This window comes from Marmota monax, unplaced genomic scaffold (genome assembly GCF_021218885.2).
Source record: "Marmota monax isolate L192 unplaced genomic scaffold, Marmota_monax_Labrador192_F-V1.1 WCK01_AAM20220418_F8-fsc00019, whole genome shotgun sequence".
NCBI classification, from domain to species: domain Eukaryota; kingdom Metazoa; phylum Chordata; class Mammalia; order Rodentia; family Sciuridae; genus Marmota; species Marmota monax.
Genome location: NW_026695242.1, coordinates 11482902 through 11503025, shown reverse-complemented (window position 1 = coordinate 11503025; position 20124 = coordinate 11482902). Strand labels below are relative to the sequence as shown.

The window sequence follows — 20124 nt, the reverse complement described above, 5'->3', positions numbered from 1 at the left end:
GGTTTTGATTTGCATTTCTCTGACTGCTAGAGATGGTGAGCATTTTTTCATGTACTTGTTGATTGATTGTATGTCCTCCTCTGAGAAGTATCTGTTCAGGTCCTTGGCCCATTTGTTGATTGGGTTGTTTGTTATTTTATTGTCTAATTTTTTGAGTTCTTTGTATACTCTGGATATTAGGGCTCTATCTGAAGTGTGAGGAGTAAAGATTTGTTCCCAGGATGTAGGCTCCCTATTTACCTCTCTTATTGTTTCTTTTGCTGAGAAAAAACTTTTTAGTTTGAGTAAGTCCCATTTGTTGATTCTAGTTATTAACTTTTGTGCTATGGGTGTCCTATTGAGGAATTTGGAGCCCGACCCCACCGACTGTAGATCGTAGCCAACTTTTTCTTCTATCAGACGGCGTGTCTCTGATTTGATATCAAGCTCCTTGATCCATTTTGAATTATCTTTTGTGCATGGCGAGAGAAAGGGATTCAGTTTCATTTTGTTGCATATGGATTTCCAGTTTTCCCAGCACCATTTGTTGAAGATGCTATCCTTCCTCCATTGCATGCTTTTAGCCCCTTTATCAAATATAAGATAGTTGTAGTTTTGTGGATTGGTTTCTGTGTCCTCTATTCTGTACCATTGGTCCACCCGCCTGTTTTGGTACCAGTACTATGCTGTTTTTGTTACTATTGCTCTGTAGTATAGTTTGAAGTATGGTATTGCTATACCGCCTGATTCACACTTCCTGCTTAGCATTGTTTTTGCTATTCTGGGTCTTTTAATCAATGATAAAAGAAGGAAGGAAAAAGCATACATCACTTGGAGAATGAACAATAGGTTACTGAATGATCAATGGGTTATAGAAGACATCAAGGAGGAAATTAAAAAATTCTTAGAGATAAATGAAAACACAGACACAACATATCGGAATCTATGGGACACATTAAAGCAGTTCTAAGAGGAAAATTCATTGCGTGGAGTTCATTCCTTAAAAAAATAAAAAACCAATAAATAAATGATCTCATACTTCATCTCAAAATCCTAGAAAAAGAAGAGCAAAACAACAGCAAAAGAAGTAGAAGGCAAGAAATAATGAAAATCAGAGCTGAAATTAATGAAATCAAAACAAAAGAAACAATTGAAAAAATTGACAAAACTAAAAGTTGGTTCTTTGAAAAAATAAACAAAATCGACAGACCCTTAGCCATGCTAGCGAAGAGAGGAAGAGAGAGAACTCAAATTACTAGCATACGGGATGAAAAAGGCAATATCACAACAGACACTTCAGAAATACAGAAGATAATCAAAAACTATTTTGAATCCTTATACTCCAATAAATTAGAAGATAGTGAAGGCATAGATAAATTTCTTAAGTCATATGATCTGCCCAGATTGAGTCAGGAAGATATAGACAACCTAAACAGACCAATATCAATTGAGGAAATAGAAGAAACCATCAAAAGACTACCAACTAAGAAAAGCCCAGGACCGGATGGGTATACAGCATTTTACAAAACCTTTAAAGAAGAACTAATACCAATACTTTTCAAGCTACTTCAGGAAATAGAAAAGGAGGGAGAACTTCCAAATTCATTCTAAGAGGCCAACATCACCCTGATACCTAAACCAGACAAAAACACTTCAAAGAAAGAAAACTACAGACCAATATCTCTAATGAACCTAGATGCAAAAATCCTCAATAAAATTCTGGTGAATCGGATACAAAAACATATCAAAAAAATTGTGCACCATGATCAAGTAGGATTCATCCCTGGGATGCAAGGCTGGTTCAATATACGGAAATTAATAAATGTTATTCACCACATCAATAGAATTAAAAATAAGAACCATATGATCATCTCGATAGATGCGGAAAAAGCATTCAACAAAGTACAGCATCCCTTTATGTTCAAAACTCTAGAAGAACTAGGGATAACAGGAACATACCTCAATATTGTAAAAGCAATCTATGCTAAGCCTCAGGCTAGCATCATTCTGAATGGAGAAAAACTGAAGGCATTCCCTCTAAAATCTGGAAAAAGACAGGGATGCCCTCTCTCACCACTTCTGTTCAACATAGTTCTCGAAACACTGGCCAGAGCAATTAGACAGACGAAAGAAATTAAAGGCATAAAAATAAGAAAAGAAGAACTTAAATTATCACTATTTGCAGTGACATGATTCTATACCTAGCAGACCCAAAAGGTTCTACAAAGAAACTATTAGAGCTAATAAATGAATTCAGCAAAGTGGCAGGATATAAAATCAACACGCATAAATCAAAGGCATTCCTGTATATCAGCAACAAATCCTCTGAAATGGAAATGAGAACAACCACTCCATTCACAATATCTTCAAAAAAAATAAAATACTTGGGAATCAACCTAACAAAAGAGGTGAAAGACTTATACAATGAAAACTACAGAACCCTAAAGAGAGAAATAGAAGAAGATCTTAGAAGATGGAAAAATATACCCTGTTCATGGATAGGCAGAACTAACATCATCAAAATGGCGATATTACCAAAAGTTCTCTATAGGTTTAATGAAATGCCAATCAAAATCCCAACGGCATTTCTTGTAGAAATAGAGAAAGCAATCATGAAATTCATATGGAAAAATAAAAGATCCATATAGTATTTTTGAAAAACAAAAATATTAAACAGAGGAAGGGAAGAAAATTAATGTTTGCTGAACAAAGTTTACATGATGTAGATATAGCATTTGGTGCTTTAATGTATTATCCCGTTGGATTCCACTATTTTCTTCATGTTACAGTAGCGTGTCTCTTTTACAGGACACATATAAGAGATATTAAGTTACTTCTCTAAGAAGAGATGGCTAGGATTCAAATCTAAGCTTGTTTCCATATTTCATACTTTGCTCAATAAACTATGCTGTTCACCATCTTTAAGATTTTCTCTAGGAGTAATGGATTTTCAATTTATTTGTTTATTCATTAATTCAACACTTATTGAATGATATTTTACTATATGTCAGGCTAGAGAAACAAAAGCAAAGGCTCCAGACATTATCCCCAGAGTCTAGCACAGTATATGGCACATAATAGGCCCTGAAAGCACATTTATCAAGTGAATGAATGAAGATGCTCTTACCCTTAATTTGTTCATCATGTATTTAGATCTACACTATCTAATACACTGTTCATGTGGCTATTGAGCACTTAAAATATAACTGGTCAAGATTAAGATGGGCTATCAATACAGAGTATAATTTAAGATTTCTAAGTCTTAGCATAAAAAGATAAAATACCTAATTGATAGCCTTTATATGATTCAAGGTTGAAATGATAATATTTTGGGTATATTGTATTGAAATATATTAAAATTATTTTAACTTGTTCCTAATTTTTAGGGTAGCTACTAGAAACTTTAATACTCTATGTAATTGCCTTTCATTTCTTTTGGTCATCACTGATCTAAAGGACATTAAGTCCTGGGGCAATTGCATTTCTGTTTCAATTTCATTATTTAAAAAAAGTGTTGTTCTTCTTTCTTGATGCATGGTAATAAGTTGGATTTTTAAATGCAGTTCTTTGTAAATGCCCATCTATGTTTGTGAGGTTAGAATCAATCATTGGGGTTGGAAATTTTCATATCCAGATGCAAAAATGTCCATGTGCAGACTGTCTTAAAATGTGATTTCCCTTTAGATGCTTCCCTGGTGAGAAGCTACTGATGCTCTCCAAATCCTTTCCTGAATCCAGTTTTACAAGATGAATTCGAACCTCTTCACTCTGGCAACCAAATACTCAAGGCTGTTCATCAACTGTCTGATTCCATCTTGTGTTCCTGCCAACTTAGCTATCTAGATTTCATTTCTATTGTATTCCTGGAATGCAGGAATGAGCACTGTGCCTTTATTTATCTGCAGTTACCTCCACTTGGAATTCTATTTTCCAAAGCCAGCTCATGCTTAGTCTTCAAGCTTCAAGTAAATATTGCCTGCTTCAGGTTGAATTCCCAAACTATTCTAATCTTATACAGTTTCTCCCTCCTCTGAATTCCAAAACACTAACATTCCATTTGAATATTATTGTAGAAAGTCTCTGACTTATCTATAATTGAATCACTAGACTTTTCGTATATTCCAAAAATCATAAGTGGAAAAAATGATAAAGAAATTTCTCAAATATGGAGAACTCTCCATGTATCCAGGTCAGACTTATAAGGGTCTTGTTCAGCCATATCTTTTTACGTGAAAGGATATTAAGATGCTGAACAGTTTACAACCCAGAGTGGCAGTCATACCTGTGGGCTCTGTTATAAGCAAAACATTCCTGACTTAGGTACAACATTCCTTCCCCATGAAAAGAGGAGAGTTGCCAAGATGCCCACTGAGCACAGTTGTTGGTTTGTGTACAAGTGTAGGTATGGATTATCTTTTCTTTTATTATCCAATGGGGAGAAGTAGGAAGAATAAAATGAGACTCTAAAAGCTGTTTTTATTTATAATCAAATGTGCCATTATTTGATAACAGATGAACAAATAGCCATAGCCCCCTCTAAAGATTTCTCTCTTGGCACCAGGGCTTTGCTAAATCTGGTTCACCATTTTGCAAGTTGGAACAATCAGCTTTGTAAGTTGGAGGGAAGTATTATAATTAAATGTCCACCCACTTTTTCATTTTTGATGAAAGGTTCCCATGAAACGTACTAAAATAAGGTGCATCAAGATAGATGAATTTTTGATGAGTAAGTCAAAGCACTGATGAACCTGGCTTTCACATAGAGAGATATTCCTAATTCATAGAATATTTTCAGACCTAGCTCATTAACACTGTCTTTTTCTTTTCTTTTCTTTTCTTTCTTTCTTTTTTTTTAATTGTTGAGTTGAACTTTAGTCTTCCAGTTAGGAAAGATACCCAGAAATGCCCTCATATCCATATAAAAAGAAACAAATCTCCCATTTGCATGTCATTTCTCTGGCATGTCTACTTGTTTGTTGTTTTTAGTGTGTGTGTGTGTGTGTTTTACTTGTATAACAGTAGAATCCACTTTGACATAATTATACAAGCATGGAATAGATCTTTTTCTAATTCAGACCCCAGTACCTCTCCTTCCCCTTCCCTCTACTGATCCTTCTACCATTTACCCATCGTTATCATCATTTTTAATTAATTAATCTCTTGTGGATGTACACAGTCGTGAGATTCAGTCTACAGTTGGGAAGGAGCCAACTTTTCAGGATGTGCCTTCTAGGATGACCAGCAACCATATTTACATATAGAGCTTGATTAGCCAACCCAAACTCCAACCAGGATTCTGTTGGAAACAAGACACTTATTTCTTAAGACTCTTCTGCATTGTCCCTAGTTTTTTATGATGATATCTATTTTTGCATGGAAGTTTCATAGTAATGAGCCAAAGGTATAAAGGAGTATATTTTTTTTTTTTTGCCAGAATAGGAATTGTTGAAATAGAAAGAACCAGGTATTCTTTCTTGGCAGTTGATTAAATTATGACATTCTCTCCACTAACCCACTGATGCATGACCAATTTCTTATAAAAGTAATGCTGATTTTATGAAATTTAAATAGAAAAGCAGGTTGTCATATAGCATAGGAAAAGAACCATATTGTTGCATTTTGATAATAAATTGAGTTCTGCAATAAATTTGAACAATTATTGTTAAACAGTAAATTTACTTACAGCAGCCAGAACAGAGGAAATGGTACTTATTTTAATCCTCTTAATAAAGAAGACAGATTAGCACGTATACCAAGTATACTCTCCTATTTGGAATGAAATACAGAATTATGATCACTCTTCTTTACACTCCACCTCTGAGATTTATATTGTGGAGTTATTTCTCTTTGATTTGAGGAATGAATGGTAGGGGCAATATAAGATGCTTACCATGGCTGCTAAGTGACTTCAGTGGCCTCTACTATCCTAGCAAATCTCAGTTAAATATTTTATTCTCCAAATGTTTTTCTATAATCTTTAGTTTTTTCTCTTAGTAATTTTCTACTCTCCAAATTCAGGCCTTCACCCCATATTGCCTTGGTCACTACATACTTCTTTTTTTAAAATTAATTTTCTAATTTGTTTTAATTAGTTACATATGACAGTAAAATACATTTATGCACTTTGATATATCATACATAGATGGGATATAATTTCTTATTTTTCCGAGTGTACATGTTGCAGAATCATATTGGTCATGTAGTCACACATACATAAAATAATAATGTCTATTTCATTCTACTATCTTTGCTATCCCCACATCCCCTCTCCTCCCCTCCCCTCCCATCATATTTAATTATAATTAATATTGTAAAATCCATGTGATAAACCAGGAATCTCACTGTTTTAGTTGGTAGCAGTTGTAGTGGTCAGCATGAATTGAGTTGCAGAGAACAAATTGTAATATGTCCAAATAACAATGGAATTTAAAAAATTTGATTTTGGAGAAATATTACATAATAGGCATTATAATATATAATGTATTTATTGAATTAGTTATGCCATTCTTCTGAGTAACAGTTAAAACATCAAACTAAAGTTAGAAGTGCATCTCTGAGGGGGCCAAGTGATTTAAAGATGTTACTGCATTGTTACAAACTCCTTCTGAAAGAGATCTGGAGCAGGATGTATAGTATCTGCTTTGAAAAATTAATGGTAATGGCATTTACTAATATCACTGTGAATAATTATTTTAAAGTACCCACGAGCTGCAAAGCAAGAAAGCCCTCTGCTTAATAACTGGGCTCAGCCATAGATCTCAAGTCCAACTATTAGAATCCCCAAATCAACTCATTAGAAAGAGAACTGAGTTGGTGTTATAACATTTTCCTCCTTGCAGTAGGAACTTATTAAGTACTAACTGTATAGTCTTTGCTATTAAAGGAGACCAAAAGTAATAAAATATAAACTCCTTATTCTCTAGAATTACAGATATTTTTATTTTTAAGACAAATTTCATATTTTAATTGTTTAATAGACAATATTATTGGAAGCCAATAGAGTTAATGATGCTCTTAGTCACTATCAGAGTGAAATCAAAGTACTTAGGACCATAATTCAATAACCTTATCTGTCATTAATTGCTAATCACTATGTTAAGATAGTCTTTAAAATGTCACTCTTGACTCCTGGTTATGGTTCCCACTGTGAGTCTGTGGATCCAAAAACAAATTTGTTTTAAGAATGCTCAAAGGAGGAAAAGATTTTCACTGTGAGTCTGTGGATTCAAAAACAAATTTGTTTTAAGAATGCTTAAAGGAGGAAAAGATTTTCATAATACTGCAGTTCAGCAAAACTAAGATAAAATTAGTAACAAACATCTAGATTTTCCAGTTATTGGCAGTATCTGGGGTTTTCTAACCAACATTTTACCCTGATACCTTAATATACCCTACTACATGATAAGATACCCAATTACATGATAAGATAGCAGGAGACATTAAACATGATTTCACCAGAAAATACAAATGTGCAATTTATCAGCCATTCTGCTCCCCATTTCTATTTATTTCCCCTATTTTCCCAAATCCAATTCATTTTCTTATTATTCCCACAGAATTTCTTAAAACCTCCTTTTTTGCATTGTGTTTAATAAAAGTTTCACTTCTATTATCTTTTTGTAAAAGTCACAGGTTAACCATTACTTAATGAGTTACCTCAACACTATAGAGTTTTTCTTCAAAGATCCAAAAGGAATTCTTTAAGAACAGACTTTTTTCCCATTTACATCTTATTTCAACAAGTTCTCTGATTTTAAATTGTTCATGAGAAACATAATTGAAGTGACATGACTTTATCACGACAAGTCATTTAGAATCCAAGACTTTCTTCCCTTTTGTGTTAAAAATTCAGCTTGGGAATAAGATGGGTATATGTGCATGTCCGTATAGAGAGTTCACAGGGATGGGAGTAGGGGATTGGTAAACAATCAATGCAAGGAGAATTTACAATGTCCTCTGAATCTGATAAATTTAAGCACTGCTATTTCCCAGGACTCTGCCACAAAAACTTCTGTCTCAATATCTATGGTAAATTAATGTTGATTTTCTCTATTGCTCTCATGAGGCAAGTTCTTTCCAAAAAGCATTTTCCTGAGAGATAAGTGCAGTACTCTTTTTTCTTATTCTTATTCTGTGTATGTATGTGTGTGTGTGTGTGTGTGTGTGTGTATGTGTGTGTGTGTGTGTATATATCCTGGCTTACATTCAATATACTTAAAAAACATTTTTATTTCCTCCTGCTTCTATATCTCCCAGAAAACCAGAAGTCTCTCAATTGAAAAAACAATTTTGGAGTAACCTCAGATGTTATTTTTTTGAAACTTCATTATATAGGTAAAACAAAGTAAGCCCTGAGAAAAGAAGTACAGTAGTTTAAAGGTGGCCATTAGTATTTAGATATTCCCTTCATTGACAGTGAAATCTCACCAATATTCACCCCTTGTGTCTGGGTAGGCTCTATTATTGCTGTGACCAAGAGATACATTGAAAGTAACCTTTCTGCAATTTCCAAACCTAAGACTTCAGAGAATAGCAGCCTCTATTTCCTGTTTCTGAAGTGTTATTCTAACAACATCATCATAGAACCCAACACTAAGAAAAGCAGATGCCACATGGAAAAGATATGTATTGCTCTAGTCAAATACCATACCTCTCTTCCCTCAGCTTACAGTGAAGATGCAATCTGAGCAATGTGAACGTGCCATCTTGGATGTTCAACCTACCTAAATCTTTGGCATCCCCAGCCAATATGTAAGAGTAATCACGTGAGAAACCCTAAACAAGAATTATCCAGCTCTGCCCAGTCAACCCACAAATCATTGAGAGATAATAACAAATAGCTATTATAAACCACTACAATTGAGGATCTTTTTTTTTATTTTTACATAACATAAACCACTGAAACTGAAAGTAACTTAGACCAAACCTCCTTTCAATAAAATCAGAATGAGATCTGAATTTGAATATTACTTCAAATCTAGCATCATTTCTTTATAATGTGTTAAGAGAGCATACAGATTAACGTAAGACCCAGCTCAGACTCCAAGTAGGTCATAATTCTAAAGCTTTTACTCTTTCCATATTCAAATTAAACAGCATTCAAAATTCTTAAATATTTAAAACAAAATTTTAGAGCTCTCTCTACATAATATAAACCATCATTATGGTTGAAAACAAAGTCATATTTCCAAGTGTTCTTCAAAGCAGTCATTTAGTAATAAGTCATGAAAGAAAGTGTTTCTTAGGTAAACTGATTTGGAGAAACTAGCTTAAACGAAATGCAAGAAATCTCTTTAGGATTTTTTTAAGAATATAAAATCTCCAACCAAGGCACCTCTTTTCAATGGGGACTTAATGAGATTTATGTTTCACAGAAAGACTACACAGAAATAGGAATAAGGATGCAATTTCATCATCAGAAACCAAATTTTACTTTCAAAGTGTTTCACAAAAAGTTTTTTTTCTAATTTCATAATTTTGTGCTGCTTCTTTTTGGGGAATGCATTTTTATATGAAACTTTAACAACCATCAGGGACTCTGGTACATTTGTGCTACATTTGTTATCTTTCACAACCTGTTCCTATTGTTCCATGCTTTTACTTTGAACATTATCTAGTGGGTATATTAATGAATATTTGAGGAATGACTATGTAAAGGAATAAATAAAATAGATGAACAATAAACTACTGAATCAATTAACTAAAATTATAAATCTGCAAGTTCAGTCCAACAAAAATTAGGTTTGGGTTGGTACCTTTACTTCCTTAAAAAAAATGGAATTGAAACACTTGCCCTGTCTCATAGAGTTCCTGGGAAATTGAAAGGAGATTTCAAAGTTACAAGTGGCATAGTTTTAAGGCTGAAATGGGGTTAGCGACCGTACATCCATCTACTTCTTTCATTTTCCATTTGTGGAGATAGGAGTGTAAAAGGAGAGTTTATAGTAGAAATACTAGCTACATTGGAAACCTCCTTCCCAATTAATTAAAGACTCGAGGAAAGTTGTATCAAATGATGTGATGCCAATGCAGGTGGTTCTCTCCCCTCCCCACTACAAGTTTTACAAGCAATTTAGGTCATAAAATACACTTCACTGCAAGTTCCCTACAGAGTTTGAGGAAGGTAAGGCAGGCAAGATATTTAGTGAGCAGTATGGCTTGGGCATTGGCAATCAGAACTGACACTAGCCATACTGGTGAGTGATAACTGAACATCAGCTCTGATATATGAATCTGGTAAATCATATCTCCCCTTTCCCACCACTGATTCCTGGCCTTGTGAGTACTGTCATCTTACTTGTGTTAGAATTTCTTCCATGTACTCTCTCTTATGCTGTAGCTGTTATTGATGACCATAATACAATAGGTTCCACTGTCTGTCTCCTGGGACTCTCTAAGGACTTCATGGCTCCTTTAGCAATACACCATCCGTCTTCCAAAATCATGGGTTATTCCCTTGTCTCCAGTTTTTAAGAAAAGGGAATTATAGTTTAATCATCTCTTGTTTGACCTACTATCCCTACTTAATTATTCATTAATCCAACCCTAATATATCCCACAATCTTGGTTTTAGTTATGTACTTAGTTGAAAATGTTTTTAAAAACTGAAAGAGTAATACAACCATAAAAAGGTGGTAGAGAAACAATAAAACAGTCCGAGGAAAAGTATTTGATACTTCTAAGTTAGAATGGAAAGAAAATATCTACAAGGATAAAACTAAGTGTCTGTATTCAGCTAGTTCTTTTATGTAGCTCAGACAAAATATACATTGAAAAAATAAAACAACAGTGGGTGCAGTTTCATAGCTCTTTCTCAATAAATCGCTCCTGTTCCAAGCCAGTGGGGGATGGTTTATGCTATTTGACATAAACACCATCATATCTCCGAGCCACAACCCTGCTACATTTGTAATACATTGTCAAGTTTTTATCTGGGTACAATTCAACTGTAAATGGGGAATGGGAGTCTCATTCTCCTGGATTTAAAGCGGTTACAGTTCTAGCATGCTTACCTCTACAAGCCTGCTGGTGTGTTCATGAAATATTGCAGCATATTCTTTTATTTCCTTTTCCCGACCATTCTTAGCAGCTTCAATGAGAACCAAAAGTGGGACTGTTGTATCCAAGAAAGAGTCTGACACATGATCTATAATAGCCTTGCGGAGCTGAGGAGAAATTAAAAATTCAAGAGTTTGTTTTTTTTTTTTTTTTTTTTTTTTTTTCAGAAAAGGTTCATGCTATTTCCTAATCTTTAATCTCATTGGTTACAAAATTCAATTCCTAAAATCACAATATTCAACACTATATTTGAATATCCCCTACAAAAGTCAGACAAACAATGTATCTGGTGAAAAAAAATCATACAGCAATAATTCCCTTGCTCTCAGAAATCACTAATTTTTCTTAAACTCTATTTAGCCCATGAATCAGATTATAAGGGGTAATGTTCTACTTTTTCCTCAAAGAAATTGCATTATTGGAATGTTTATGCATGTGTACAAATATCTTTGTATATCTTGTATTTTCATAATTACAAAATTACAAAATGTTTTCTATCTTATTGGAGAAATGGGTGATAAATTTTGATTAGCTAAATTGTAGACTTCATGGTAATTAAACCAAGTTAGATCACCAATTGTGCCAGATGATAACAGATTAATAGAGCAAGGAGAATAATAAATGAGTTCGATGTCCAGTTTTCTCCATTTGCATTAATCGTTCTTGCCCTCATACCTTAAATTATTAAACCATAACATTCTGCTACAATTAGTACTTTTAAATTAGATTACATGTAAGCATATAAATGACAATCAGATAATTAACTCAGCAAATATTTTCTGAGATTTAAAACCACATTGGAAAATTAATTCATTGTATTTATATGCTATTGAGACTTTAAGTATCACAATATGCTAAAATGTTTCAGCAACAATGTCAATGACTATGAATGGGTCCAAAGGTTTTTGAATCAACCCACTCATTTAGTTTAATAAACTCTATACAATAAAACAAAGAGATAAATAAGTATCAGATAGAAAAATTGTAGTTTGCCTTCTGTTGAAATTATATTTTAGGGTACTTTTTAAGCCAATAGCAGCCTAATTTTAGAGTATGTGAGAATGACCAGTAGCACATTTTCAAGTAGCTGAATGAGAGAGCTGCATTTTTAAGAAGTACTATCTTCCTATAATAGTTATAACATAATAAATCCATAATAATTATACATTTCTGTGAAATAAATACCTTTGTCCAAGATGGTAGATATCACTCAGAAAATTTCTGAAAATTTCTGCCTATCAACAACCTCACAAAAACTTTAGGAATATCCACAAAGAGTCTGTTTAGCATGCAAAAAGGCAAATCATTTATGACAGTAATTAAAGAAAGGCTGAGTCAGGATGATTTGCAAGTTCAAGGCCAGCCTCAGAAACTTTGTAATACTTTAAGCAATTTAGCCAGATCCTATCTCAAAATAAAAACTATAACAGATGAAGATGTAGCTCCATGATAGAACAGATCTGCACTCAATATCCACTACCAAAAAAGAATGATTTTTTGGTTTTATTTGTTTTTAATCAGAACTTTTGGATATACCCCAAACTTACTTTGGTGTCTATGAAATATAATGCATTTTTGTTAATATATATATACAAATAAAAATTATAGCCTGCTTTTAGTGAAATCAAATATGCACCTTAATCTTCATAATACAATGAATTGTATTATACTCATTTTCATTTTTAATGAAGTGATATGTTTAAAATTCTTTATCCTTCATTGAGCATTCCAATAGATATTCAGATCTCAAATAAAAGATGGGAGGAAAGGAGGTAATTGAAAGAAGGCAAGTTAAATTTTTGAAAGCATGTAAAATAAGTAATAAGGGAGAAAAGAATTTATGATTGTAAAATCAATATATGAGGATCTGGGTGCTCTGAAGCCATTGTACCCAGTTCTTATAGTGGTGACAAACTTGTGCTGGGGTTGCTGGACCTGGACTAAAATTGGCTCTACCAGTTGGCTAGATGATGTTTGGAAACATGATTCACTTGAAAGATAATAATACCATGGAGTTATTTCTTATTTTAGGGCTAAAAATAAATAATATACAGAGTACACTTGGTAGAGAGTTCAGGCAATTGTTTACTAAATTAGAGATGTTGTCATAATTATAATTACAAGGGCTTTTAATCCACTGGGAAGAAACTTCTTTTAAAAAGAAAAAAAAACAAACTACAAGCAGATTAGAGATCACTGTTATAATAGAAGTGTACCCTCTGTAAGTACTCCAGAAGAAAAATAGTAATTCTCACTGATGAAAATAGCAATTGTTTCATGGGAGAAGAAGGATTGGCCCTACTGTTCAACTTACTTAGTTGATTAGTAATTAAAAGGGGTAAATAATCATGGAGAAAGTACCAAGCTAAACCTATCATGAACATTCCATAAACATGCTGATCATAAACATGTGTTTGCCAGAGAACAGGTGAAAGTATTGATGGGATGAGGTGAGGAATTGAGAAGGAGAGCCAAAGGAGTGAGAACGTTAAAGAGCAATAGGGAAAGGCTATGGGATAGGAATGAACTGGACATTATTACCCTGGATGCATATATGATTATACAACTAGCGTAAGTCTATATTGTGTACAATCAGAAGAATAAGTTATACTCCATCTATGTATGATGTGTCAAAATGCATTCTACTGTCAAGTATAACTAATTAGAACAAATTTTTTTAAAAAAGAATAATAGGATGTCAGTTGAGACCTAGAACATCATGCTAAGGACTTTTGTGTTTGTTCTATAATAAAATAGGCAAGAAAATCATTGAGCAAGAAAGTTGAAACTAATGTATACTCTATCATCTCCTAGATTATTCCACTTCAATGCCCCAAAATGTAGTTCATCTTCAGATACTTCTAAGCAATCTATGTCATTCCTTATAGAGAAGGTCCAATTATTCTCTGAATCCAAAACTAAACTGTTTCTGTTACTGATGAAAACGCCATGATTAAGAAAGGGGATGAGGATGAATGGAGGGAAGACTTGATTTTATTTTTTTATTATTAAAAGTAAAACTAGTTCTAGAGCAAGAGATGAATGTTAAATAATCCAAACATCTTAGTCAGCTCTTCATCACTGTCACCAACATATCCAAAAGACCAACTTAGGGGAAGAAAAGTTTATTTTGCCTTATGGTTTCAGGGGCTCAGTTCATGGTCAGCCAATTCCATTGCTCTGGCCTTAGATGAGGCAGAAGAGTATGGCAGAATAAAATAGCTCAGAACATGGTGGCCAGGATGCAGAGAGAGAGGGGGTAGGAGAGCTTCAGGAAAGATGAGCCCTTTCAGGGCATGCTCCCAGTGACACAACTCCTCCAGCCACACCCTACCTGCCTACAGTTACTACCCAGTCAGTACATTCACACTAGCATTGACTAATGACCTTCATAATATAATCATTTAACCCTCTGAAAATCCCTGTTTTAACACAGGAGCCTTTGGAGGATCCCCCATATCCAAACCATAACATCAAAGAAAAACAATTTAAGGTAGGGCTTTATCTTTGTAAGTGTATATGTAAATGTTTAAATTGTTAAATAAGCTTTACAATAATAAGAGGTGGAAGTGTAATAAATGAATTTTTATTACTACCAAAGGTATAAACATCAGGATGGAATGGAAGTACTAGGTTGGGGCCCAGTGAGGATAATGAGAAAGAATCATAGTAACTTATATCACCAACTTTGATAATAAACATGACTTCTTAACAATTCCACATATTCATGTACACACAGACTTTTTCTCCTATAAGAGATAAAGCTTCTTCCTGTACTTTTGACCTAGGGTAAGGTCTATGAATATGTTAACCTGTAAAATGTAGAGGAAATTAATTTCTGTGACTTTGGAGTTTAGGCATTAAGAAGACCAGGCAGCTTCCAACTCTTCTTTATTGATACCTTGAACTACCACATGATAAATTCAAGATACCTTACTGGAGTTAGTAAACACATAAAGGGGCCATAGAAGATTAGACACCACATGGAGAGAGGGAACAGGAGGAAGCACCATGGCCTGAAGCACCCAGTCTTGGACCCAGCCACAGTCACCATTTGACTACCACTACCTGGGAAATCATAAGTGAAAAAAGTACAGAAATAGCTCTGGGGATTCCCAGCAAACCTCTGAAAACATGAGATGGAATCATGGTTGCTGTTGTTTATGGTAATTTATTACACATTAGTGGAAAACTGAAACAAGAGAATTATTGACCAGTGAAACAATATGGAATAATCATGCCTCCAGAACACATCAGTTCTGGAGTATTAGTAATTCTTATGCTAGTTCTATATCTCAGATGGCAGCAAGTATAATTTCAAGATAAAATAAAGGACACCAAGTTACATTTGAATTACAGATAAACAAAACTATTTTTTAAAATTTTTTTAGTTGTTGTTGGACACAATATTTTATTTATTTATTTGTATGTGGTGCTGAGGATCGAACCCAGCACCTTGCACGTGCTAGGCAAGCACTCTACTACTGAGCCACAGCCACAGCCCCTATTTTCTTAATATAAGTAAGTTCCATGCAATAATTGGAACATAATTATATTAAAATAACGTATGTTGCTAATCTGAAATTCAAATTTAACTGGGCATAGTTTGCTTTTATTTGCTAAATCTAGTAATTCAACATGAGAGGAATTTTGTTTTTTTTGAAAAATAATTACTTCAAAAGCTTTGGAGGTATGAATGTAGATAAGCTCTTTATGCCCAAATTTGTTGAATGCAATATAGATGGAAAAGTCAGGAACAGGAGATACCAATGTTGGCAGTTCACAGAAATAGCTCTTACAAGTCCTACAAGGAACAAATGAGGTAGAAATTTTGAAGACAGAGAGTAAAAATTATTCAACAAAGAGAGATGACAGCTCTGAGGTTAAGAGTCCCGTTTCTCCTGAGTTCTAGTGTAGGTGCTAACTCAGTGCCCCTTCCTCCTTATGCAAGTCACCTCCATCACTCTGACCTGTTTTCTCATCTGCATTGTAAAACAGGTTGTGCTAATAAGTCCCTTTCAATGCTTCAATCCCATGATTCTAAGGACTGACAGTAGAAATGGAATTTACATTAAGGCCATAAAATTAAGAAATTGGGATTTTCACAGACTTTAATTTAAAATTGTGTTTTTACACATTTAATGTTAACTGTCTGGAGATCCTTATTTATTCCATTTCCAAATCTACATCTGAATTAAACAAACAATCACCCAACCATTTAACTAAATCTTCCCATTAACTATGATAAAATATTGCATTAAAAGCTTTTGGTTGGGGCTGGGGATGTGGCTCAAGCGGTAGCGCGCTCGCCTGGCATGCGTGGGGTGCTGGGTTCGATCCTCAGCACTACATAAAAATTAAAAAAAATAAAGATGTTGTGTCCACCAAAAACTAAAATATAAATATTAAAAAAGTTCTCTCGCTCTCTCTCTCTCTCTCTCTCTCTCTCTCTCTCTCTCTCTCTCTCAAAAAAAAAAAAAAAAAAAAAAAAAGCTTTTGGTTGAGGGCTAGGGTTGTAGCTCAGTGGTAGAGTGCTTGCCTAGCATATGTGATTTGATATTAGAATCTGGATTTGATTCTAAGCACCACATATAAATAAATAAAATAAAGGTCCATTGACAACTAAAAAATATTTCTTTTTAAAAAAAGGCTTTTGGTCAAAAAGCATTTGCCTTTCTTTTATGAGTTAATGGTAACCATGTTAAAAGTTGTACATAAAGAAGTTCAATTATTTAATAGTGAAAAGGAATGTAAAGCAAATGTTTTTGAAATTAGCTAAGTCTTCATGCTTCTGGAAAATTTTGTATCTTTTGATAGGCATAATATTGGACTTATAAATTGTTTAATTAAATCCTTTCTAATCCTAAATTCCTGATGACCCAAGGTGAAAAAGCAGCCTTAACTTGAATAGAAACAAATTTGTGAAGAATCCTAAAAATAATCTGAAGAGGGAATTGGATTATTTTGAATTACTAGTTGTTTTCTATAAGCATTTGGATGATAAACTCAACTCAGTTTTTAATGTCATAAAATCAATTTACCAACATGCACTGAAAACTCACTGTGTACCAGTCAGCTCTATCGTATATTATTAATTCCATTTCATAGCTTCAGAGAAGCTCAGAGAGATGAAATCTGTGCCTGAGATTTCAGAACTGATGAGAACACAGCTAGGATTTGAATGTAATTTTGCACGACATAAGGAAACACATTCTTTTTTCTATTTTATGTTTGCCACAAAAACATTTGAGGTATATAAATGTGGAAATTATATACTTACTGTTCTTGTTTTTTCTTCTAAGTTAATTTTAAAAGAACAGAAACAAGAAATAAATATTTCAACAATAAACAAAAGCCTAATTTCACATGCTTGTTTCTGTGTCCAAATCTCTCTTCCCTCACCTGTCTACGAAGGTCTCTTGTCTTCTTGCACATGTTGTCTATAGCAGTATTCAAAGTATTACTCCTTTCTTTTTTTCCAGTCTGCAAGGGAGAAAAAAATGACATAAGCAATGGTATCAAATTACTCTTTATCACTTAGCAATTTGCTTTCTAAATTTCCTGAAAATAACAGCTTGAAAATTCAAGAATAGTTTTCAAAACTGCTATGATATTGCATATGATTCATGAGCATTTCACTTAAGACTAAGTAGAATGGTGATTAAAGCTCATGTTATTTTCTTCTTTAAACTTTTGTAATATTTCTGATACAGGGTTTGATTCAATGTGGCAGTAAGCAAAGCATTATCTCCATGAAATTCAGATCTTCATTCTTAACAAGCCAACTTTTTAACTGCTAAGCATGCAATTAGCTTAAAAGCATTAGATGCCCAATTTGTCAACTTCTGTGGGAGTTTCTGAAGTCATTTTCATGGTGTATAGTGTAAGTTATGCAGAACCATATTGGAGTTTTGCTAAACACTAAATAAAATATGCAGTGCAAATTCATAGCATTTGCAAAAGTTGACCACAATTTTAGCTGACAATATTCCAAGAACAAATTGTTTTAAGTAAGAACTGGTTGCTGTTTTTGGCTCTTCAAGATAATTTCTGCAACACCTTTTTATTCTTTGAGCAGAACGGTTCTCTCTGTTATAGCCTTAACCCAAATCTTTAGACTATTAAGCACATATAGAGTCACCTTGGTTGATATTTTCTACCTATTATTTTTGTGGGAAACAACTGGATTGAATTTAATCATACTTTTTCTGTGATATTGCATATAAAAGAGATTGGAAAAAATCATTATGCGATTCACCTCTAGGAAAATTGCTGCTTTTAAATTAATAAACTGAAAAGGGCTCTTGAGAGGAGACCTTGAAAATCAGGAAGGCAAGTTTATGCAACTGATAACTGAGGGGGTTTATACCATGACTCCATTAAAAAGGACACCAGGGCAAAGCATAGACCATGAGGCAGCATGTGAGACACTACTCCCGTGACTAAACTCAAAAATCCCCAAATATTTCCTCAGACGGAAAGACTCCTGAACAAGAAATTTAAGATCATTTATATTCTGTCCTAACCTACCTATTTAGTTTAATCTATTGCCACATCTTCTTAAGCATTATCCTTCACAGTAGATATATTCCTACATTTTCTCTTTTCCCCAGTTTTTACATATACCTGAAAGAGCAATGATTTCAGAGAGCATCTCTCCAAACAATACCTATTAAAATCCTTCCCACTCTTCAATGGTTTCCACAACAAATTTTCCTAAAAGATATACTCAAAAATAAACATCTTCCTCTCCTTCCTCCAATAGCATTTCCCAATATCCTCATTCTATTTCCGTGCATGCTCATCACCCATAAAATGCTATTAAAATCTTGATATCGAAAGGTATATATTAACTTTTTTAAATTTTTTTAGTTGTAGTTGGACACAATACCTTTATTTAATTTATTTATTTATATGTGGTGCCAAGGATCAAACCCAGCGCCACCCATGTGCTAGGCCAGCGCTCTACCACTGAGCCACAACCCCAGCCCTATATTATTTTTTTTGACTCTTTAGTACAACTTACATAGAACTTATTGAATAGAATTAACTACTTTATAAGTGAGCAATTTGATTCAAAATACAACATAATTTTAGTTAGAGGCCTGCTGTATGCCAGGAAGATATAACGCTGGACTCTGAAGATTTCAGCATTGAGCTAAAAGGCACACCCAATTTCCTCTATTAGCTGAGAGGTTGCTGGTACCCATCTATATCTGTTAGGTTCAGATTTTCTCAGCAGATGTTTTACTATTATTTAAAGGGTATAGAAAAATGATCATCACTTTGAGATGATCCTATAGACTGCAAGATTTGGAATCCATGGGTCTATCTCTTCAAAATCTCAGTACCGGTTTCCAAGTACTGTGATACCCAAAATTGATGCTACACATTTCTAGCTGACAAAATAGAGGACCACTAAGCCTATGCCATATTTTATTTTTGAAGGGCAATGTGGAATGTGTACATGATAGAACCTGTGTCTAGTGAAGAAGGGGGTAAAAAAGAAGGAGAGATAAAAGATATTGAAATGAGGCTTTTTCATCAAACACAAATAAAATTCTGTATATGAGAGCAATGGTGGTAACACACCCAGATAAAAACAGTGAATACTTCCACAGTTCTTACCCACATTCTCCATGCTAGCAGTACAAAGTTGTGAAGAGTTAATTCAGGGCTATATAAGGCAGTCCCATAAATAGATACACAATGGGCTCAGAGACAGCTCTTAATTTTACCTAAGTTTCATGCATTATTAACTTTAAAAAAATATTTTTATAACTTTATTTAATTAATTTTTTTATGTGGTGCTGAGGATTAAACCCAGTGCCTCACACACACTAGGCAAGTGCTCTACTACTGAGTTACAACCTTAGCCCCATATTATTAACTCTTGGTTATATCTCTTTCTATTTCATGAAAGTAGAGACATCAGAAAAAAGGGGGTAAAGGGAGCAGGGGTGGGAGAAAGAATCCCCCCACACATACCCACACAGTATCAATAATAATATTGGAGACTCTTATAGTGTTGGCTGTAAAAAAATCACTAGCTTCTATGGTATGATTCATCAGAACAACTAAAAGATG

General features: G+C 33.9%; 1 protein-coding gene across 5 annotated transcripts in view; it reads right to left on the bottom strand.

Annotated features, from left to right (window-relative positions):
- Ctnna3 (catenin alpha 3) overlaps positions 1 to 20124 on the bottom strand; it is a 1743363-nt gene that overhangs the window by 825004 nt on the left and 898235 nt on the right. For all 5 annotated transcript variants that reach the window (XM_058577909.1, XM_046419856.2, XM_058577911.1 and 2 more), the window contains 2 exons: positions 17440 to 17520; positions 10992 to 11144 (listed from right to left, as the gene is read on the bottom strand). In XM_058577909.1, coding sequence (XP_058433892.1) covers positions 10992 to 11144; positions 17440 to 17520 — 234 coding nt within the window. The remainder of the gene's footprint in view (positions 1 to 10991; positions 11145 to 17439; positions 17521 to 20124) is intronic.